This window comes from Cinclus cinclus, chromosome 3, assembly GCF_963662255.1.
Source record: "Cinclus cinclus chromosome 3, bCinCin1.1, whole genome shotgun sequence".
Lineage (NCBI taxonomy): Eukaryota > Metazoa > Chordata > Aves > Passeriformes > Cinclidae > Cinclus > Cinclus cinclus.
Window position 1 is genome coordinate 32,531,282 of NC_085048.1, and position 20,850 is coordinate 32,552,131.

At 35.7% G+C, this 20,850-nt stretch overlaps 1 protein-coding gene across 1 annotated transcript in view; it reads left to right on the forward strand.

Annotated features, from left to right (window-relative positions):
• BCKDHB (branched chain keto acid dehydrogenase E1 subunit beta) overlaps positions 1 to 20,850 on the forward strand; it is a 105,920-nt gene that overhangs the window by 16,973 nt on the left and 68,097 nt on the right. Inside the window, exons 4-8 of the mRNA XM_062488607.1 lie at positions 5,779 to 5,912; positions 6,600 to 6,755; positions 10,647 to 10,755; positions 16,910 to 17,007; positions 20,239 to 20,349. Coding sequence (XP_062344591.1) covers positions 5,779 to 5,912; positions 6,600 to 6,755; positions 10,647 to 10,755; positions 16,910 to 17,007; positions 20,239 to 20,349 — 608 coding nt within the window. The remainder of the gene's footprint in view (positions 1 to 5,778; positions 5,913 to 6,599; positions 6,756 to 10,646; positions 10,756 to 16,909; positions 17,008 to 20,238; positions 20,350 to 20,850) is intronic.

Below are 20,850 nucleotides of genomic sequence, written 5' to 3' on the forward strand. Positions count from 1 at the left end.
CATGATAAACTTGTGAAGAATTCCTGTTCTTATGAGTTGCCAGGCAGAACAGGTGTCCTTTACTTTGGGCAACACGGTGGTGACAAGTGGTGTGGAAGGATGCATTTTTTGTGGGATTTTCTTTTTTCCCCCTAAATGAAGCATAATTAAGACTCCTGTGAACAAGTGAAACCAAGTAGGAAAGACTTACCTGTCATTTTATCTTTAAAACTTCTGTCTAAAAATTTCTGTCTAAAATTAGAGCTAGAAGTCAGCCCCTTTGTTGCAGAATAGAGCGTGATAGTGGATTTTGCAGCAGCAGAATAGGAAGAAGCTAATTTATTTTATTGCATGGAAATCTCATTTTGACCCTGTTGTCAGTTGCTCTCAGATTTTGGCAGTAAGTTTTTTTTTGCTAACTTTTGTATCTTACTGCCATAATGTGACTTTTTGAAATATTTATGGAAAATGTAATGGGAATGCTATGTACTTGGTTGTTAAATAATCTAAATTTGAATGACTTTTTTATTCAAGGTAACTAAATATTGCAGTTGTTTTGCAGGCATAGGCTGTGTATGCACAGTGTGTATGGATACATGTATTATTAACAGACCCAACTCACTGCACTTGACTTGAGACTTTACACTGACTTGTCTGAGGACTCAGCCCTGGGGTTGGCTGACTTATGCCAGAGGCATGGCTGGGTCTTTGAGGCCTGTTAGGAATGTTTGGGCACACACAGAACTTCTTGGCTTTTGCAGGACACAGGGTTAGGGCAGAACAGAAAAGAAGTATAGCTAAATTCTTTAAGTTGTTATTTTATGCACAGTAGGTAGAAGTCATCTTCAGAAGTTAAAAACTACTTGCCTATGAAATCCTTTTCATTTTGTATAATCACTTTTCATCAGTTAGGTGAAATAATGTATTTTAACATGAATAGCTCTGGAAAAAGCAGCTTTTAAAGCAACACAGCATGTTAGTGTGCAAGGTTTCAAGACTGAGAGTTAGACCATCTCTGTCTCAGTGAGCCTGACACCCTGCTTTGGACAAGTAGGTTTGAAATTTCTATATTCAGCTGTAAAGTTAATCTATATTTACTGGTATTCCCTTTAGAGCAACTGGGCCTGTTTTTTTAAAGCTGGAGAACTGTGACTAGGTTATCAGTAGAAAAAATGGTAAAACAAAATGATTAAAACTATTAAGTTAGTAGAACTACTTTTTGTTAACTGAGGAGCTCTAAAAGAGCTCAGTATAAATTTACCAAATTTACTTGCTGTTTGGCCTGCCCTCTCATATAGTATTAGAGAAATGGAAGACTATGAGTGTCACCAGTTGTAAAATGGGGCTTTAAAGGGATGGTGGGACCAAGAAAGCTTAAATGTGGAATAGATTGTGTTAATTATGTTAAGAAATTGAACTAGTAAGCTGATGTAGAATTACATCTATGAAAAATCCTAGATATTTTAAGGTTAAAAAAAGTCTTTAAAGGCAGGACTGACTGGTAATCAGTAATTCCTGTTTGAATTTTCTACACAAAGTCCCTGGTGAGTAGCAGAAAAGCTCATCTGCTGGGGCTTACTTTTCTTTTTAGTCTTCTCTGCATGTGCAGCCTGACTGCTTCAGTTGAACTAATATTTTTAGCTTCTTAGACTTTTCTATTTGACTTCTAATGGATGTCAGTGAGATCACAGGGACACATAAAACGTTGTCCATGTATATTGTTAATACTGCTCAGTACTGACATCTTTTAAGATGTGTTATGCATTTTTTTAAACACTAGTGATGTAGAAGTATCTTGAAAAAAAGCACAGTTCTCCTTTGGCTAAATGACTGGCAGTATTCCTTAAACCACCCAAATGGTCCAGGGTGGACTTGTGCATAGAGATATGAAATTACTCAGAGTTGGAGCATTGGGTGGTATGTTAACATTATAGGAGCTTTAATATTGTTTGAATATCTCATTTTTGAAGTTAGATTAAGAGAGGAACATGACTCGTTGCAGTTACTGAAATCTGAAATACTTTTATCCTGATGGCTTGGAACAAATAAAGATGAAGCAGCCAAAACATCAATGCACAATAATCGACTACGAATGTCTGTAAACATGTTCTGTTAGGTTGCTATGAAACTCTGTTCCTGGCGAACAAGAAGATGGCTGTGAGACTGCCTTAATACTGTTGTCTCTTACACAAAGGGTCAGTGGTAATTGCAACAGTTGTGGTGTACTCTTTGTTCTGAAAAATCACAAAGATAGCTCCTTTTTTATTTAAGAAAAATTGGATGAAGTATTACTTTTATCCTTAATGCTTGTTCTTCCTAATTTCAGGTTTTCTTTATTAGGGAAGACTTCTAGTGTGTTTTTTTCACTTCCTTAACATGCATCTAGTCTTCTGATTTATTGGGACGGAGAGATGAGAATCATCCTATTTTATTCACATAAGCCTCCCTGTTTGCTGTGTTGCTTCCCTCAGTAGCTGGCAAAGGGCACTGACCTGTTCAGATGGCTGAAACCAGGGATGTTTATAAAGGCAGGCAGGTTAATTGAAATGCAGACCAGTGTAATGTCTTCCTGCAGAGGCTGACGTACCTGGCTTCAGGAAATGTAGAGGTGCTGCTTTCACCTGGACTAACAAGTCTGCTCGTTGACTTGGTGTTAGTTTGTTTTGGGCTGCGTGGCTGATGCAAATAATGGGAGAACATGTTTTAGGAAGTGGTTCTTTGTTGGTAAGGAAATATGGAGAAACAAAGTATCTCTGGGTTATTTGTCTGCTTCAGTCAGATTTCAGCTGAAATCTGACTCAGCTGGTTTGCAGAGGGTGATATGAATGGCTGTTTATCAAAATGGACTTCCTTTTCACATTTGGAAAAAAACAAAGTGAAAAATAAGAAAATGTGAATAAAATAGATAAAAATGCATGGGCTGAATTCATTTAAATGCTAAATATTTAAATATTTTGTGTTAGTTTTAGTGATGATTTTCATACTGTATCAATAAAAGTAGAAGGTTAAAGCAACACCATACAATTTTTAATGTTTGAGGAAATGAATAAATTTGTTTTATCCTAACATTGTGTATGTCTTTTTGTCATAAGGACCTACATTTTATAAAGAAAGCCCTACCCCTTGAAACTCGACCCAAAGTTGTTTTCTGACCTAATATTTAGTAAAGTGCTTTAGGATTTGCTTTTAAGAGGTCAGTATTATTCTTTTAATGCTACAATTGAAACCTGAGTACTTCCGAGTAATAAATTTAATTCATTGAGTTCCCTAGCTCACTCTTTTCTGTTTTAAGTCATGGTGCTTCAGAATTGTTTTAGTCCTGAAACTCCAAATTAGATGCTTCACACTCCTCACAGTACACATTCACATTACAGCTGTCTTGTTACATTTCACTTTTGCTTTATTGATTTTCACTTCATTTATTTCATCATACTCCATTGATAGCAGCATGATGCCTCTCATTTAGTATCTCAGTAGTATTTCAGTAGTTTTATTAGGATGTATTTTATATTTTGAATTATAAAGTTACATACTAGTATGGTGGAGCTAACATGCTTTTAGATTAAGTCACCACCCTAAATTGTTATTAAAGAATTAATTTTCAAGTTTGTATCAATTATTAGTTAAAAGCTCATTTTACGGGATTGTTCAGCTACATTTCAGTTTTTGTGTGAGGGTTATTTATTTATGGAACCTGTGTATTAGGCTATTTCAGTGTACTTTGAAAAATCTGTTAGTTAAGAATAAGGTTAGGTAAGCTATAAGTCTCAGATCAAAGTATCCTGTAAGCAAGTGAAGTGAGGAATAATGATCTGCTAGTGGACTTATTAGAAGCAGGAAAGTAGAAAGTAGGAAAGAATTACCAACATTACCATATGTCTTCTTCATAACATTAATACATTTTTAGTTTATTAAAATGAGATTTGTTTTAAATTAAAATTAATTGCATCAGTGAAAGAGAAGGTAACCAAGATGGCTAATTCATGGTATGCTAGATAAATAAAAGGGAGGGAAGGAAGTGTTTGCCAAGCGTTTATGGTGGTACAGATGGATATGGCTACAGAGCTTCTGCATCTTCACAGTTGTGGTAAGGCCTGGGACAGCTACACATTTGCGTAGGAAGTTTGTTTTCCTCTTTTTTTTGGCCATGATGTCTGTCAGTGGAGAGATGTACCAGAGAATGCAATATAAGAACTACGATTACAGTTCCTTCAGAAATGAGAACAATTTACACAGTAGAGTCCCTCTAGGGGAAAAAACCCATTGGATTCTCTTTGTTTCCACAGTCTTGTTTGAGAAATCATGGTGTATCCAGCAACTGTGGCAATTTTTTGGACTTGGTGTTGGCTTGTGTAGCCTCACTGACACCACCAACATCCTAGTATAATTTCATGGTATTTCTTTTTTATTTGCTTCAAACAAATGTTCCTGATGGGGGGGTGAGGGGGGGGGAAGGAAAGCAGAGAGAGAGCCTAAAACATATTTACTGGTATATATATATATACATACGTACATGTGTATGGACAGGATAAAAGGGGTGACAGTGGTGTGCTGGGTGATGTGTGGAAATGAAATATGTATCCTTTAAAGATTTGTAAAACGTACCTCCCTTTAGCATGTTGCAAATACAGACTTAGACAATGGTTTTTCCCTAATCATCCATTTCTGAAAACTTTTGTTAGCTTTCCTTTTTATAGTTGAATTTACAGATATTGAAATTAGAAGTCCTCCTCATAACAGCTTTCCCACTTACTAGTTAAACTGGCTTTTTGGTTAGTTGTTTCATGGTTACTTTGTTACTGTTTAATTGATTTCATAGCCACTGGTGTGCACTGTGCACATTTTTTCCATTCAATTTGAAGTCTTGGCATTTTCATGCATGATGGATTCCTATAGAAACCTACTGTCTACCCAGTTTTGTAAAGGAAAGATTTAATAGCAGACTGAGATTTTTCTGCTCTACTCCCTTGGCAGAAAAGTACTGCTGGAAAATACTGTAAATATGTCTTATAGAGGATATAGTAGTGGTGTTTCATCTCCTTCCCACTCCTTCTTGTTTTTAATTTCATGAACTGAACAATTTTTTGTCTGCAACCATCTATTAGATTGATGTGTGATTGGGATCTGAAATTACTGTGGCACAGAAATATGTCAGGACTAAAATAACCTTTTGTACTCTCATAGGGAAGAAATGAAATCAAATGTTTTGGGTTTGTATCAGGAACTGCAGTTCCTTGGAGCCAAGGCAAATTATATAAATGTGGCCTTACCTTGGGAGAGAAGAGTGGTAAGAATGGGCACTGTTGTTGGGGGTGTGGACAAAAGGCAATGTGCTTTTGTACAGGTGCTCCTGGACATCCGTCTGCCTTTGAGTAGGGACAGTTACTTGTCAGTGCCTGGGGAAAAAAAAAAAAGGAAGAAACAACACTTACCTTTATTGTAAACGTTTAAAAATGCTTCTAAGTGTTGTTTACTCCCATATAAGCATGAGGAGTATGCATGTTTAAGTGTGAATAAGTCAGAACAAATTTTCTTTCAAGTGTTAAGAATGTTGTAAGTTACAGAAAGCTGTTCTTAGCTTTCATGTAGTTTCTCCTTTTCTTTCTCTGAGTTGTTACAAGTTAAAGTATTTGTACCTGTAATGGATGGTTATTGTTTCTACACCTAAGAAGCCCATCTAAACAGCCATATGCTTAATTGCATGTGACTTTTTAATAAGTAAAATATTTTTGGGACAGTGTTTTCCACTTAGAGCTGGTGTATTAAAGGAATTTTGTGTTGTTGGTGTTTTTTATACAGGCAAAGACAGAGTTTTCAACACCCCTTTATGTGAACAAGGAATTGTTGGCTTTGGTATTGGAATTGCTGTTACAGGTGCTACAGCCATTGCAGAAATTCAATTTGCAGATTACATTTTTCCAGCATTTGATCAGGTTAGTACTAATAAATCTGGGAGTGGTTAAAATAAGTCTTAACATTGTTGTTTAAATTACTCTTCTGTTAGCATTTGTACTTGGTTTGAATATGTAATTTTTGCAAATATAACCACAGCTGTATTACTAATATTTATGTATATTTTAGGTAAACAGGCGTAAACTGCAAACAGTACTAGTACTGTACTGTTAACAGTAAACTGTGCCATGGCCAATTTGTAGGCTATTAAATAATGGAAATTAAAGATCTGGTTTGAGGCAAATGTCTGTTTGTTTTAATTTTTGGTTTTGTGGCTGTGTTGGCTTCAGCAGCCTTAAATTCAACAGCCTGTGTCTTTTTAGCAGTCTCTCATTTCTGCATTCAGCTGCAGCTGGCCATGTGTCCACAGGACAAGCACAGATCTGGACTGGACTCATTAGCAGTATAGTATGAGAAAACTGCTGGGTTGTAAGACTACCCCTGAGGCTTAGACATCTCACTTGGACACAATAAATTATTGATTTATTTGCCTTAGAAAATGTTTGTCTTTGCACTGATGTACAGTATTCCTTTGCTTCTAATTTCATCCTCTGAATCCCATGCATGGAACAGCTGATGGAGTTACATTGCATGTATTGAATGAAGCATCTTGATGCATAACTAGAGATATTGGACTGAATGTTACTTTTACATATAAATCTTCCCAGATTGTTAATGAAGCGGCAAAATATCGTTACCGCTCTGGAGATCTGTTCAATTGTGGAAACCTCACCATTAGAGCACCCTGGGGCTGTGTGGGTCATGGTGCACTATATCACTCTCAAAGTCCAGAAGCCTTTTTTGCTCACTGTCCAGGAATAAAGGTATAGTAACTCTTACTTTATGAAGATTAATATTTTTTGTTTGTTTGTTTTATAATGAACTTGACTAGCAATGAGCCTGGATGCAGACACGGGAAGAAGAGTAGATGTCAGTCCACAGCAAATTTTAATTAAAATCTATTAGAAAATGTAAACTGTGTTTAGTGTTTGAGAATTTGTAGCCATTACTGAAACAATCTTTAGTAGACATAGCATTTTGTATTTGTCTGGTTTTTGTACTACAAGCATGCATTTTACAGAGTTTTGTTTGCCGTGTAGTACAGAACCTAAAACCTATCACTTAATAAGTAGTACTTTCTATTTTTTTAAATTTCTGCATCTTTCTCAAGTGTATTATTGAATTAATTTATGTGAAAGACAGTGGTGGGCAGTGGGAACAAACTGAAACACCAGAGATTCTGTTTGAACTTGAGCAAGCACCGATTGCACAGAGAGTTTGCGGAGTGTCCGTTCTTGGAGGTACTCAGAATTTGTCTGCACATGGTTCCAGGCAGCTGGATCTGGATGGCTCTGCTTGGTCAAGGGCATTGACCCAGATGACCCTCTGGAGATCCCTGTCAAACTCAACTGCTTGGTGATTTTCTGAGTGAGGACTTTAGGCAAGCTTTCTGCCTGAGACTGTGGCATCCCTTGAGGTGAAGATGCCTAGTGCTTTGGTGGATAACTCTAGAGAAGAGGGAGTGGCAGCATCTAGTCATCTCAAATTAAGGGAGGATTGTATTTTCCTGAATAAATTTTTGCCTGTGAACTCGTACTTCTGTACTTAATATCTAACTAACTGGATGTTAGCTGGCATCCAGTCCAGTGAGCAATGACTCATGGCGGATTAATGTAGAAGATTTAAGCAGAACCAGGATTTGTATTCTAAAAGACACATGTTCATTGTTTATCTGCTGCCTAAACTGTTGTCTCTGTTTGTTTTTGGTGTCCTAAAGCTTCAGATATTACTCATCTACAGGGAGGCCATTTCTCCTACGTGTTCTTCTCTTAAAAAACCTTGTATTATTCACACTTTATTTCATTATATTTGAAGAATGGGGTCTTTGGGTGTTCTTTGTGGTATTTGAGGTCCTCTTCTGAACTTGAGAGTAGTTCCTGATTATAGACAAAAGCAATGTACAAAGACTTTTGCCAGGTTATTGGATCAAATGTTTTCTAGGGCTTGTTTAAAAACTAAGGTAGTTTATTATTATATGAAAACAAAACATAGCTTAGAGGATTAAAATACTGAGTCCAGGTCTAGCTAATTTCTGCTGATCTTGTAGGTCAATCTCAAACTTTTATATACTAAACAAAGGGATGAGTTCAGTGGTCCACTCTGGTGATTAAAACTCTAATTCATACCAATTATGTAAGCTGATGGCTAGGCTTAACAATATGTTAGTAAGTCAGAATTTTCTATAGTCAGTCCAGGTAATAAAATTTCTTTATTCCCACCTCTGATCTTTGTGTTGGTTTTTCACTTTCTTTCACCTTCTCTTGGGTAAAATGCTAAAATGGGTTGTTACCACTAAGATCTGTCATCTCAGTTAAAGGCACATAAATTCTGTGGAACTGATGGAACAATCTGCTAGGTTTTTGCACAGAGAAGTGTTTTAGATTCTTATCTTTTGAATATTATTGCTCTGTGAAAGCAGTGTTCTTCCTTTAATATTTTTTGCAAAGCTCTTTGTTGATGCAGTTCATAATGTTTCAGGATTGTGGGTATTTTTGAATAACCCTGGCCTTTAATACAGAAATCAAGAAGTTAAAATGAACTGGGGATTCATATGCATTTTCAAATGTCTCATATCTAAGCATATTTTCTCCATATTATAGGAGGAAAGACAATGTCTTACAAGCTGAGAAGGGTAGGGTTTGATCTTTAGAAAGAGTGTCTTTCAAAACAACCGTCTCATTAGACTTTGTGAAAGGTTTATGGCTTTTATTTTGTGTTTTTCTTAAGTGGCAGGCGCAGTTTGGATTGCCCAAGCCCAAGGGAATTTGTGCAGCTTATTGAGGGGAAGAGCTGTGGTCATTGGTACTGAGGCAAAACTTGTTGGGATTTGAGGACAGTACTGGGTGGTTGTATCTTTTGTCCACTGTTGTGAGAGTGTACATGGAAGACATTGATTCTCTGCATTCCATTGTAAGAATATCTGCTTATGGTTAGAAGCTTGCTTTTTAATTTCCACCCTAAATTTGTTCTTGACTAACTTGTATATTTAACTTTTCTGTCTTTCACCATCCTGTTTATATCCTAAAACACTTGTACTCTCTTTAGTCTTTGTTTTGTTAGACTAATAAATCAAAGTATCAAAGAAAAATGTTACGAATATCTGGAGCTCTTTTGACATCTGTTTCATTCATTTTCTTTTCAAAGGGTTGAAACAATCATTGAGTATTCCAGTTGAGTGTCTAGCAGTGATTTTTGCAATAGCACTAACAGTTCCTTGGCTATGTTGTTACTTTTTTTTTGCACTTTAGTCATCTTTTGAGTAGATAATAAATTCAGGTCTGAATTTCTACTCCTGAGCTCTAAATCAATAACAAAAATGTAGTCCTTAAGCATGTGACTTTCAGTATGTATTTTTCAGTTTGTTTTTGTCAGTCATGTCCTCAGTGTGAACTGAAGGTCTTTTTAGTGTCATTCTCTGTAGTGTAGTGACTTCCAGCTTTGGAATAGCTTTCATCACCATGTACTGAGGTAGCATTGTAAATGAATAAGGTAAATAAAGTCTGTCCTGAAAATGATAATTCCTAAGGAGCTGTACTAGTGACATCTGTGGGTAATTTCCCACGTGTCTGTTACCAAATGCTTTGGTGAAATATTGATAAACTTCTTCTCCCTTGTTTAGAAAAATCACTTCTTGAGTTAATTTCACGTAATAGGAGATATAGGTTGTGTTTTCACTCTTCTATATTACTTTTATATAAATAAATGATATTACTCTCAAAATATATTTTGAAGCCATGGTTGTAGTTTAAATTGACTTTTTTTTTTTTAAACAAGTGCTAGAACTAATGTTTTCAGTGACTTCTAACTTCACAGCTATAAAAGTGCTTTGCCAGTTGACTTCATGCTGCATGTTCCAGCTCTTTGAGGTCTCTGAGCTGGAAATTAGTTGGTTCTTCTGATTTGAGGGAATTCAGCTCTTGGGTTCTATGTTTGTTTGAACTGCGAAAATTTGGTAATTTTCTTTCCATAACTGAAATCATCCAAAGTTAACTCTTCTGTTGGCAAATGAATTGTACTGTTTCCTTCTGAGTATATGGATTACATCTGGAGGCCTTGCTTACTTTTTTTTTTTTTTTGCTTGATAACAGTTTAAGATATTTATTGGCTACTTACTTCCAAAATGGACAAATTTCAAGCTTCCATCTTAAGCAAAGAAAGTCATCTTTAAATAGCTATTTCCTTTTGTAGCCTTCAAAACTTAACTGGACTGAGTCTGAATAGGTCTGCTCTTATGAGTCTTTACCCAATTAACTGAAGATCACTCAGCTGCATTTTTCTGTTATGCATCAATGTTGATTTCATGAAGTCTGTGTGTGTGTATATGTGTATATATAGATCTGGCTGACATTCTTCTGTTCCTTTTCCCTCAATTGTTATTATTAAGATGTTAATTCTACCTTATCTGATCACAGTACCTTAGTATTTAAATCACTGTATGGAGGGGAGCTATTAGAGCCTCATCAACGAACAAAATAAAATTGAAAATTTTGAGTGTGTTTTAATAATGTGGAACTGATGTTAATTCACTTTGTAAGAACTGCTCAATCTGTATGTAGATTTATTTAAAGCAAATAATTGCTTAGTTTTAAGTATTATTGATAAAGTTTCTAACAGAATTGCAACTTTAAATAAACTACTTAAAAATATTTTTACAGGTTGTTATTCCAAGAAGTCCTCTGCAAGCCAAAGGATTGCTGCTTTCATGCATAGAGGACAAAAATCCATGCATATTCTTTGAACCTAAAATACTTTACAGAGCTGCAGGTAAAGATTTATATGTTGCATTTTCCAATAAAGCAACAATGTTTGGGGATTTTTGCGCATGTATGTTGATAGTCACAGTTAAAACAATATTTCAGTAGAAGTCTTGACTTGTTTGGTCTCTAGCTATGTTGTGGGTTAGGTTTTCAGAGGAATTGTGAAAACTGAATAAATTCTTGAAATTTGACTGCAAAGATAAATGAACATTTACTGTCTGATTTACACTCAGCTTTCGAAGTGGAATGCTTTACAGCTTAAGGTTAAAAAAAGAAATAGAACAAAGAGGTATTATTCTTTATTAAATTCTGATATAAATTTGGCAGAATTTGAACTGCTTTCTTGTGGTAACTCTAAATACTAAAATAAGTTTCCAGATCAATTTTTATTTTTCCAAAGGAATTGAGCCCCACCATCACCATTTTCCCGAAGTTAAAATTTCTTTGAAATACTTAATTTCTAAAAATCTTCAAAATCTGCATGTGGAGATAGGCAGAGAAATTGGATGAGCAATTGATAAAATGGAACTGAGGCCATGACTTACCTGTAGCATTTTCCTGTCCTGTGGCTTTATGTGTGAACTGTGCTCAATCCATCAATCCAGTTTATAAATTGACTCCGTGTGGACTGAACTTGAGTGACAGACAAAATGTTTCAATTTTGCTTTGGACTTTTAACAGCACTTCTCTATCTGTGCATCCATTTTGTCAGTAAATACATCCTTTTCCTAGAGAAACAGTAATAAGGGAAAAATTTAGAAAGCAGACATCAAAACTTAAAAAAAAATACTAATATAACTCAGGATCAAATAGGATATTTACTGGCAAAACTGTTTATTAGCTTTTATATTTTAAAAAAGGCCCAGAAGTCCCATTAGAAATGTAAATTTAAAAGTACAGCTATTTTTGTTGTGGTGGGGTGTGATGTGTCCATAAGGTATTGCTTTCCTTAAGTTCAGTGTATTCTGAGAGCTTACTAAAATTCAACGAAATGGCCTCTGTCCATTCATTTAGAGGAAGTAATTTGAAAAATGAACTTGAGTCTGAGTCCTGTTAAACAAAAATATGAAGTGTTTTTAAAGAAGGCCTTTATTTCTCCCCCTTCCCCCACTATTTACAAGTCACAAGTACAGACTGTAGAATTAATAAAATACTTGCTTTCATACTGGTATGAAAGGCTGCACATCAATATCACACGGCTTTTGAGAATGTAGGAAGGTTTTTGTGTTTGAGGAAATTACTTGTAAATCAACTGCTGGATCATTTATTGAACATAAATCAAGCTTGTGGTGGAAATCTTGAGTAAGGATGTGCTGAAATAGTGTTTAATGGAATGTATGTGCTGGTCAATAACCAGCTACAGTGTTGCTGTTGTTGGTCATTTCTGAAAGACAGTGATTTCCCCCTGTATTCTGATGGCTGATTTTCAGAGGCTTTACCGCTCTTTTTTGTCTTAAAATTTCAAAGAACATCAGTTTAGTGGTGTAAGTTGACACTTACAGTACATTTGCATCAACATGTGACAGTGATGATTGTAACAGGTAACTTCTTACATCTACATGGATATTTTATTATTTCTACAATGTAAAGCAGGAATATTTTACTATATGGAATGGTTTTTATGTTCATTTTATTTTCATTTTAAACCTTTCTCTGTGTTACCATTAGTTTGCCATCTTTACTATTAAGCTGTCCTTTGTGGGTGGGGTCAGCTTGGACTGGAAGATGACTGCTCTTTGGAGTTTCTCCTATAAAACTGATCTCTCAGAGTTCATTCTTATTCTTCTGGCCATAGTCTGGGTTTCTGGCAATTCCACCATAGAAGCCATATTGGCCTGGTGAATTCAGAAATGGACCAGGGCCATCATGGTTGATAAGATCAAGATGCAACAGCAGTGAGACACAAGCCTGGTAAACAAGAATAAGATGAATAGTGGAAAAAAGGGTTTTAAAAATGTGCCTGTTTTGTGTTTCATAGAGAAAATTTTTTACAGTACCCCATGTGAGTGTGTTGATTCTAGCAGGAGAAAGAAAATGGAAAATAGTACAGATTCAGAAATTGACTTAGACAGTAAACTTGAGCTATGTCTGTATTTGTGTCTTTCTGTTAGTTTCTCAAAACAGTACAGGGTCTTCTGAAGGCTGAGAACCTTCAAGCTTTCAAAAACAAAAACACAAAATGGTATCAGTTTTCCTCTATTACTAAGTTTATATTTTTTTTTCCTTTTTAGCATGGTGTAAAACTTCACCTAAGATTTGGGATCTTGTTGTTCCAGACAAAAATAATTTTCTTTATTTCCACGATGATGGCTCAGTCGTTGAATGATGAAATTATGTTGCTCACCACAGTATTTTTATTTTCTTTTTTTTTTCTTTTTTCCCTTTAGCTTCATGTAAATAGATGTATTTCAGAGTTTGGAGAGCTAGAGAGCTTTGTGATTGATGTTACAGTGGGACTTATTTGAAAAATAAAGGTATTAAGGATGCTAATGGGAAGGAAGATTTTCTATCTGTAAAATTCACGTAGGCTTTTGAGTCTCATTGTTTTCCTCTAATGGACTTTTCTTTCTTCCTATGAGACCCCTAAATATTTGTCCCTGATACTTTGTTCAGAGTTGTTGATGTATTTGAAATTACAGCTGAACATAAGCTGTAGATGGGATAGTCTTTAGAACACAGGATATCTGTCCTTATTCAGGTAGCCTGAAGCTAATAATGCTTTGTTTAAAACAAACAAGAAAAAAAAAATCAAACTAAAATAATGACAAAAATTCCATTCCAACCACCAAAAATGTATAGTCCTTCTCTGAGTGTTCCTGACAAGGTTTGTCTTAGTTACATTTGTCTTCAGGTACATGTCTCCATATTTTGTTTCTATCTTCTCCTTTTTCTTTATCAATCCCATCAGATAATTTTACAGAAAGAAACACTCCCATATTCCCCATATCCTTATCGATAAGTGGGACTGAGCAGGTTTGGTTCTTGTAACTGCCACCCTCAACCTTTGTGGTAAGGTTTGTGTCCGTGTGATTTCTTCCTTATGACTTCTTCCTTTTCCTATTATTCCCTTTTGTGTTGTAAAGATCCTCATCTAGACACCCTTCGAGGAGCAGGTGCTGTCTTCTTTCACATAACCATACAAGTCTTTATCAGAAGTATTGTGTATGTAAATTTTCCTTCAATTATATTAGGAAGGAGCAAAGAAATGTAAGCCTTTATTGAGTAAAAATTTAGAGTTAAATATGCAAGTACACATGCAAAGGAGAATTCTGTTGCTATTTAACTTACAAGATCATAATGTTATTGAAAGTGCCGTAGTGACATCCCTTTAAATGTCAGAGATACTAAGAAAATATCTGAATTAAAAAGGAAGAGGAGACTTTGATTTTTAAAAAGTGTTAACAGCCTGTGCAGTGTCAAGAGAACATAATGGTTATGAATCAAAGGAGAAGATGAGTCACCTTGACATTATCAGGTTTAGACATCTTGTGGAGAACCTACTCTGATGTTTTTTGACCTTTTCAGTTTCATTTAATTGTACTATATATGACATTGGTGGTGTAGAAATAAATATGACTTGCATCACTGGTTGTTATAGAGACAAGGCAGGTAAGATGAGAAAACATGTATTTTCTTTCTGCTGTTCAGACTGTTCCTTTAGAAAATGCAACAGATGTTGTAACCTCTTAAAATTAACTTGTCATGGCCCTTTTTCACTGATAATTATAACTCTTTGTTAGTTGCTGTATTTTAAATTTGTGTTTGAAACATTTGATTTAAATACTTTATTTCTTTAGTAATAGTTGAATAGGCTGCTTTGTATGTAAACATTATCCTGAATTAGATAATTATCATGAAAGAATATTAATAGAATAATTTCATATGCTATTTTTCATCTGTATTAGTTGGGAGAGGAGTTTTTGCAAAGGCAATCAAGAAAAATCCTTCCAAATCGGACTTTCCTATACATTTTTAATGAGCTGAATTTTCCATTTAAAATTGTCAGGTATTATAGATGAGGTCATTTAATGGACATTCTGTTGCAGAATGGCTTAGCTATAGTAAGAAATTGGTTAATTTGTGTAATTTTATGTTATATTTCATTTCCCTAAGTGGATAAAACCACTGCACAGAGAAAAAGCTTTTATTTCTGTATCATGTACACCTTCCAGTTCTTCCTGTGGCTCATCCCACTCACTTGAAAACCACTTCGTTCCCGTCAGTGTCCTGGGTTTCCACTCGAAGGTCCTGTGGTATCTTTTTGAGTCTCTTGTTCTCCAGGTTTCAAGTAGGTGACTGTTTCATGAAAAAGGCAGTCATGCAATGCCAGTTAGTAAAGTTGTGGGTTTCATTATCTTTCAGGATCTCTTTCTGTTGCCTGGGGGTTGTGCAACATGCAGAATCCATAGAAACCTCTCTGCCACTGATGTACAGTCATCAAGGGCTGGATGTGCCTTTCTTCTCTTTTCTTCCCAGCCCTATATTTTTCTACTCACTTGTTATTCAAAGAAATTATTACAGAGCAGGGTGCTTGGATTAAGTGATCTCCTGAGTTCACTTCCTGCCTCAGCCTTTCTGTGATTCTGTGACATACATGGTATTTATATATCATTATCAACAACAAAAAAGAAAATTGTCTGCTATGATTGAAAATTATTTTTTACTTCATTTTTTGAAGTTATGTTTGGAACTTGTAAGCCAGGAATAAACCTAGGTCATTCTACTTGTGTTGGCTCTACCAGAACAGTGAAGGAAAAATATGAACCTCTTCACTACTGGTATCACTCAAGGAGATTGCTTATTGTAACTTCAAGAAGAAATTTTGTTCACCAGGAACTCAATAAGTATTTTATGAGCTATGAAATAAGTTAACAAAGAAAGGCAGAGTGTTTTCATTATTAGCTGCCCCTATGTACTTAGAAAATTTATTTTTTTCTACTTGTCACTAGAATATGTTTCAAGAAGTATTACTTGAATTGCTGGGGCATAGCCACATCTTGAGATCAAAAACAGTATTTCTTTTAAAATATGATATATAGATGTCTTTTATCATAGTTTTAGTCATTAAACCAGTCAATGTATAGTGCATTGGAACACTGATGCAAAACTAGCACAACTGACTTAATATTTTACCATCTGAAAACTAGTAAATGAGTCTTGAATGGAACTACCTTAAACGTCATAGGAGAAGACAAGATGCCTAATTCTTGCCTTCTGTCTCAAATTGTGTTGCATTTTTGGTGAATAGATAAAATTTTCTAAAAGAAAAATACTTAGATATTTAAAACTGCTATAATCAGAAGTTCTTGCTGACACTTCCTATGTAGGTTCTGAAAACTTTTTACCTCAATTTAAACATAGAACTGGGGAGCATCACACTTGGAGCATCAGGAGGATGCTGGTGCAGCTGATCCTTCTTGTCTGAATATTAAAGTATAATTTCAAGACTCTTCTGATGATTACTAGAATAATCATGAATTCTGATCGATTAGAGGTTACTTGAGATTGTTTATGAACTGTAGCAGTGTCCATTTCCCAATCTGATGCTGATATTTTGACTTGATGTAAACCAGAACTTACTACTATCTTTTGCATGTATATGTATGCATCATCTTGTTGTGGTATATAACATAAATTACACTCTACACTGAACACATTGGTAACAGTTTAATTAAAACGAATTAGAGTTGCAGCTAAACCTTTGAAATGAATGCTAATAATCAGTTATTTTGGCCTAATGCTAATAGAATCATAAAATTAGGGTTGGAAGGGACCTCTGGAGATCATCCAGTCCAATCCCTCTGCCAAGGCAGGGATCACCTAGAGCACGTGACATAGGAACACATCCAGGTGGGTTTTGAATGTCTCCAGAGAGGGAGACCCCACAACTTCCCTGGACATCATGTTCAGTGCTCTGCCACCCTCAACATAAAGAAGTTCTTCCTCATATTGAGGTGAAGCTTCTTCTGTTTTAGTTTATGGTCATTGCTCCTCATCCTGTCCCTGGGTGCCAGTAACATTCTCAGTATTCTTTTGGTCTATTATTTTAGTTGGCTTTACATTGAAGAAAAATTTTATGTGTATGTTTGTGTATGTTTGTATGGGATAATATTGACTAGTAAAGGAATCTAATGCTTATTTCCCCCTCTCCTCTTTTTCAGTGGAACAAGTTCCGGTAGAGCCCTACAACATTCCTCTGTCTCAAGCTGAGGTGCTGCAGACAGGCAGTGATGTGACAATGGTTGCTTGGGGCACTCAGGTCAGTAACTGTCTTACAAACTATTTGTTACCCAGCAAAGCCTAGCCTAGGGGGTAGGTGATGTTTGCATTCAAGCTCATGTGCTAGACATTAAAATGTGTATGTCTTCCATCACTATGTGCTTGAATTAATGTTTGCCAGTGTTTATATTTCTATGAAACCTGCTTTTTATTGTGTAAGTTTTTACTCATTATTGATTGAAGATGGCTCTGGAAGTGTACAAGAGGTACCTGTGCATCAGGTTAATGATTTTTCTGTGATTATGAAAATTATGGATCTCAGAATGGGGTAGTGAGATCTAACTCTGAGGAAGGCAGTGGGAAAGAAAAATTCAAAACAGTATGCTGAAAAACAAGTATATCTCTTTACTGCATGATTTAAAGGAGTGTAACCTTGGGGTCCATTTATACAGAAAGTTAAAAATCCATGGAAAGTTTAATGCTAGTAGGGATTTATACAGCTTTGATTCTAACAGTTACATTTCAAAACTGTTCAGGAACATCATTGGAAACCCTTCCCCCCCACCCCACCCCCACCAAATTAAGATCTGCTAATACTGAAAAGCTGTTAAGAAAACACATCTTTGTAGTTTAGAATTATAGAAAAGCACTTTGAGTCTAGTTTCGATTAACCAGAAGTTACTATTTTATTGGCCTAGTTCTGTCTGAGAAGCTTTTAGAGGAGAAGGCCTTACAACTTTCATGACAAAGAGTATTGAACTGATTTTTGGTTTTGTGCCTCGTTGTTGTTGTTGTTATTTGGTTTGTTTGTTTTATTTTCTTTGAAATTTCTAATCTTCAGTGCTTGTCTGTGGTAGTTTCCTTGTGTTCAGGCTAGTTTATCTCCTTTATATATATGGTTATTCCTACTAGTTTCTGATACTTTGCACTGCTGTTAACTTTTTAAATATCTTTACTTGTATTTGTTTTTCTCCAGCAGATATTGATAATCAACTTCGTAAAGTAATGGCTTAAAAGCTGTCTATGGAGATTTAGTATATCCTGAATTTACTCAGCAGGCAGTAGTGCAGAGAGGACTTGGAGTGACGTGGTTTAAAAAAGCTGTGTGTTCTGGTGCTTGGAAAAAGTTAAGTCAGACTTCTCTTTTGCTGTGACTGAAAATAGGACAGATGTGCAGACTAATCCAGGTTTAGGAGCTGACCAAGTCATGGATGTGTCTGTGTCATACAGCATGGGGGCAGATGTTTCACACATATGCAGTAAATCCAGTGTGTTGGATTGTCACTGGAGGTGACAGGATTCTGCAGATCAAATACATTTGGTGAGTTTGTGCTGAGGATGTGTTCAGGTGAAGCTCATAAACTTGGAGTTTGATTGCTAATTGTGCTACCAATACAGAATTTACTGTCAATAGGCAGAGGGGTTGCACACACTCACTGGTAAACTCTCTTAATGGTTTTGGACATGAGGTAGCTGCTTGTCACCTGCTGCTCTGGTGGAGTTCCCTGATGCTGCTTCTCCTGGATGGTGCTCATGAAGGGCAGCAAAGGCTTTACTTCCTCTCTACTTGTGCTCAGTCTTTTAGTGTCATTAACTGCTCTGTTTATTGTCATTAACTAATCCATATCCCCTGTAAGCTGGGTGAGTGCTTTTATTTTTACAGAGAAACAGCAAAAACATCCATCCCGTGTGCCATGTTGAAAATTTTCAAACATTCTTACTACAGCCACAGATGCATTAGAAGTTTAAACAAAAACACTGCAAGCTGTATTTTCTTTCTATTGCTGCAATGCTTCTACTGATGTCCCTTTTAAAATAGTCCTTTTGCATTTACCTGTTCATGCATCATGATCTAGTTTGTGTTTAAATCCGTAATCATCTTGTTTCAGTGTAGAATTTATGCCTGTGTAGGATTTATTAATGCCCTCTGACCTTTGGGCAGCTGACACTGCCTGACACCATGTCCATATTGCTAAATTCTGTTGCCTTCAAGATGAAGATGACCTCATCCAAATTGATTACTGGGGATGGTCCTTGGCTTCAGCCTCTTACCTATGCTTAGAAGTTGTTTGATGGAGGTTGTCTGCCACAGTCCAGACCTGTATTGTGAGCAATAAAGAGGGCAACCAGAGTTTATTGGCAACATCATATTGAGAAATTTTTTTTACCCACAAAAGCAAATGCTTCTTGCTGAGGTGTTTGTGGAGGTTAATTTGGGTTTTAACAGGTGTTATTTTCCATGTTGGAGCATTTGCTTGCTAATATTTGTTTTAGGGAAGCCAATGATTGAAATACATTTTGCTGAAAAGTGTTTTATAACCTAGTGTCAAGATGCAGTTTTCAATGTATATAGTATTACTTTCTTTTATGTTCTTAGCATAATTCACTTTATGGAATGATGGGAATAGATGTGGATTGTTTTATATCTACTGTGACACACTGCTACTAAATAGATTCCTTGATTTGTGGATAGGGAATAATCTGTATTCCAGTTCAGTGATAGCCTCCTGGTAGAAGGGTATACTTTTTTGTTTTAGTAAAATGTTAATTTTAGTCAGGTAATGCAGCATTTGTAATGTTGGTGTTAAACTGTGTGTTAGAAGAGCAATAAAGGGTTATAATGTTGTGCTACTGCTGTATGCTTTGATTGTGGGGATCAGGACTGGATATTTACAGGTAGTAGTAATTACTTTCTCTCCCAGCTGTTCATGAGATAATGCTTTGGAGATGATCACTTGGCTGTGTTTCAGCAAGTTAGAGAAAGAGTAGTTATTGGGACTACTAGAACTGTTTCTTGGCTTTTTGGCTTAGATCAGATATAGTGCAGTGTAGTATTTCTGAATGTATTTAATGCTTCTTTCAGGATTGCATGGGACTGCTACATTAAAATACATTATTCTGATGTATTTGGGTGTTAGCTTGGTTAAAGTCCTAACAAAAAACCCTTCTGAAACTCATTCAAACTGATTACAAAAAAAACAAACAAAAAATATAGCGAGGACTGATACTATTCACTGAAAGGCACTTCTCTAGAAAGTTTTGTTCTCAGTGATTCTTCAGTGAATTTAGTTTTTAGAGTGGTGTCAAAATACTGGGAATAGTTAGGTACTAAATAAGAAGAAAGACTGAATACTAAATGGTCATTATTGAATAGAAGTGTTTCTGCTCAACATGCAGGTGATATGTTAAATCACTGCTTGTATTCCATATGTGTAATTTAGAGAAATTAGCATAATTTCAATTATTTGGTGATGATATATTGCTTTTTCAGGTACATGTGATCAAAGAGGTGGCAGCAATGGCTCAAGAAAAACTTGGTGTATCCTGTGAAGTTATTGATCTGAGGACCATCTTACCATGGGATACAGAGACTGTTTGCAAGGTAAGGAAATGATGAATATTAATTAAAAGCCTAGGTTTTTTTAAAAAGACCTACATTTTTTGCCTTTTTTTGGTATCTATTCTGCATTTTTGTTCTGTATCATAAATGCAGAGTACATGCACATTACATGAACCAGACATTTGCTTTAGCATTGAAAGATAATTATGTTTCAGGGCTCAAAATAATGGCAGAATATGTGTTCTTTACTTTCAAGCAGAGGGCACGATTTAATCAGACTTCTGCCTGAAAATTGCTATTCTATTATTTCTGAGTCTTCGTCTTTCTGACATCTTTGCTGTCTTTGGCAAAATCTTTATTTTTTTTTTCTTGCTGTTTTGCATTAAGATTTTTATCTACTTGTAGGTCCGCAGTAACGTGCCTTTGTTGTTTATCTGTATTTTTAGAAATAAATGTTTTGCTTTAAGGTATACAATTTCTTGGGTTGGGGAGAAAAAGCAGCATTTACTCTTCTCAGGCAGCCTAGTTTGAAATTCCTGTATA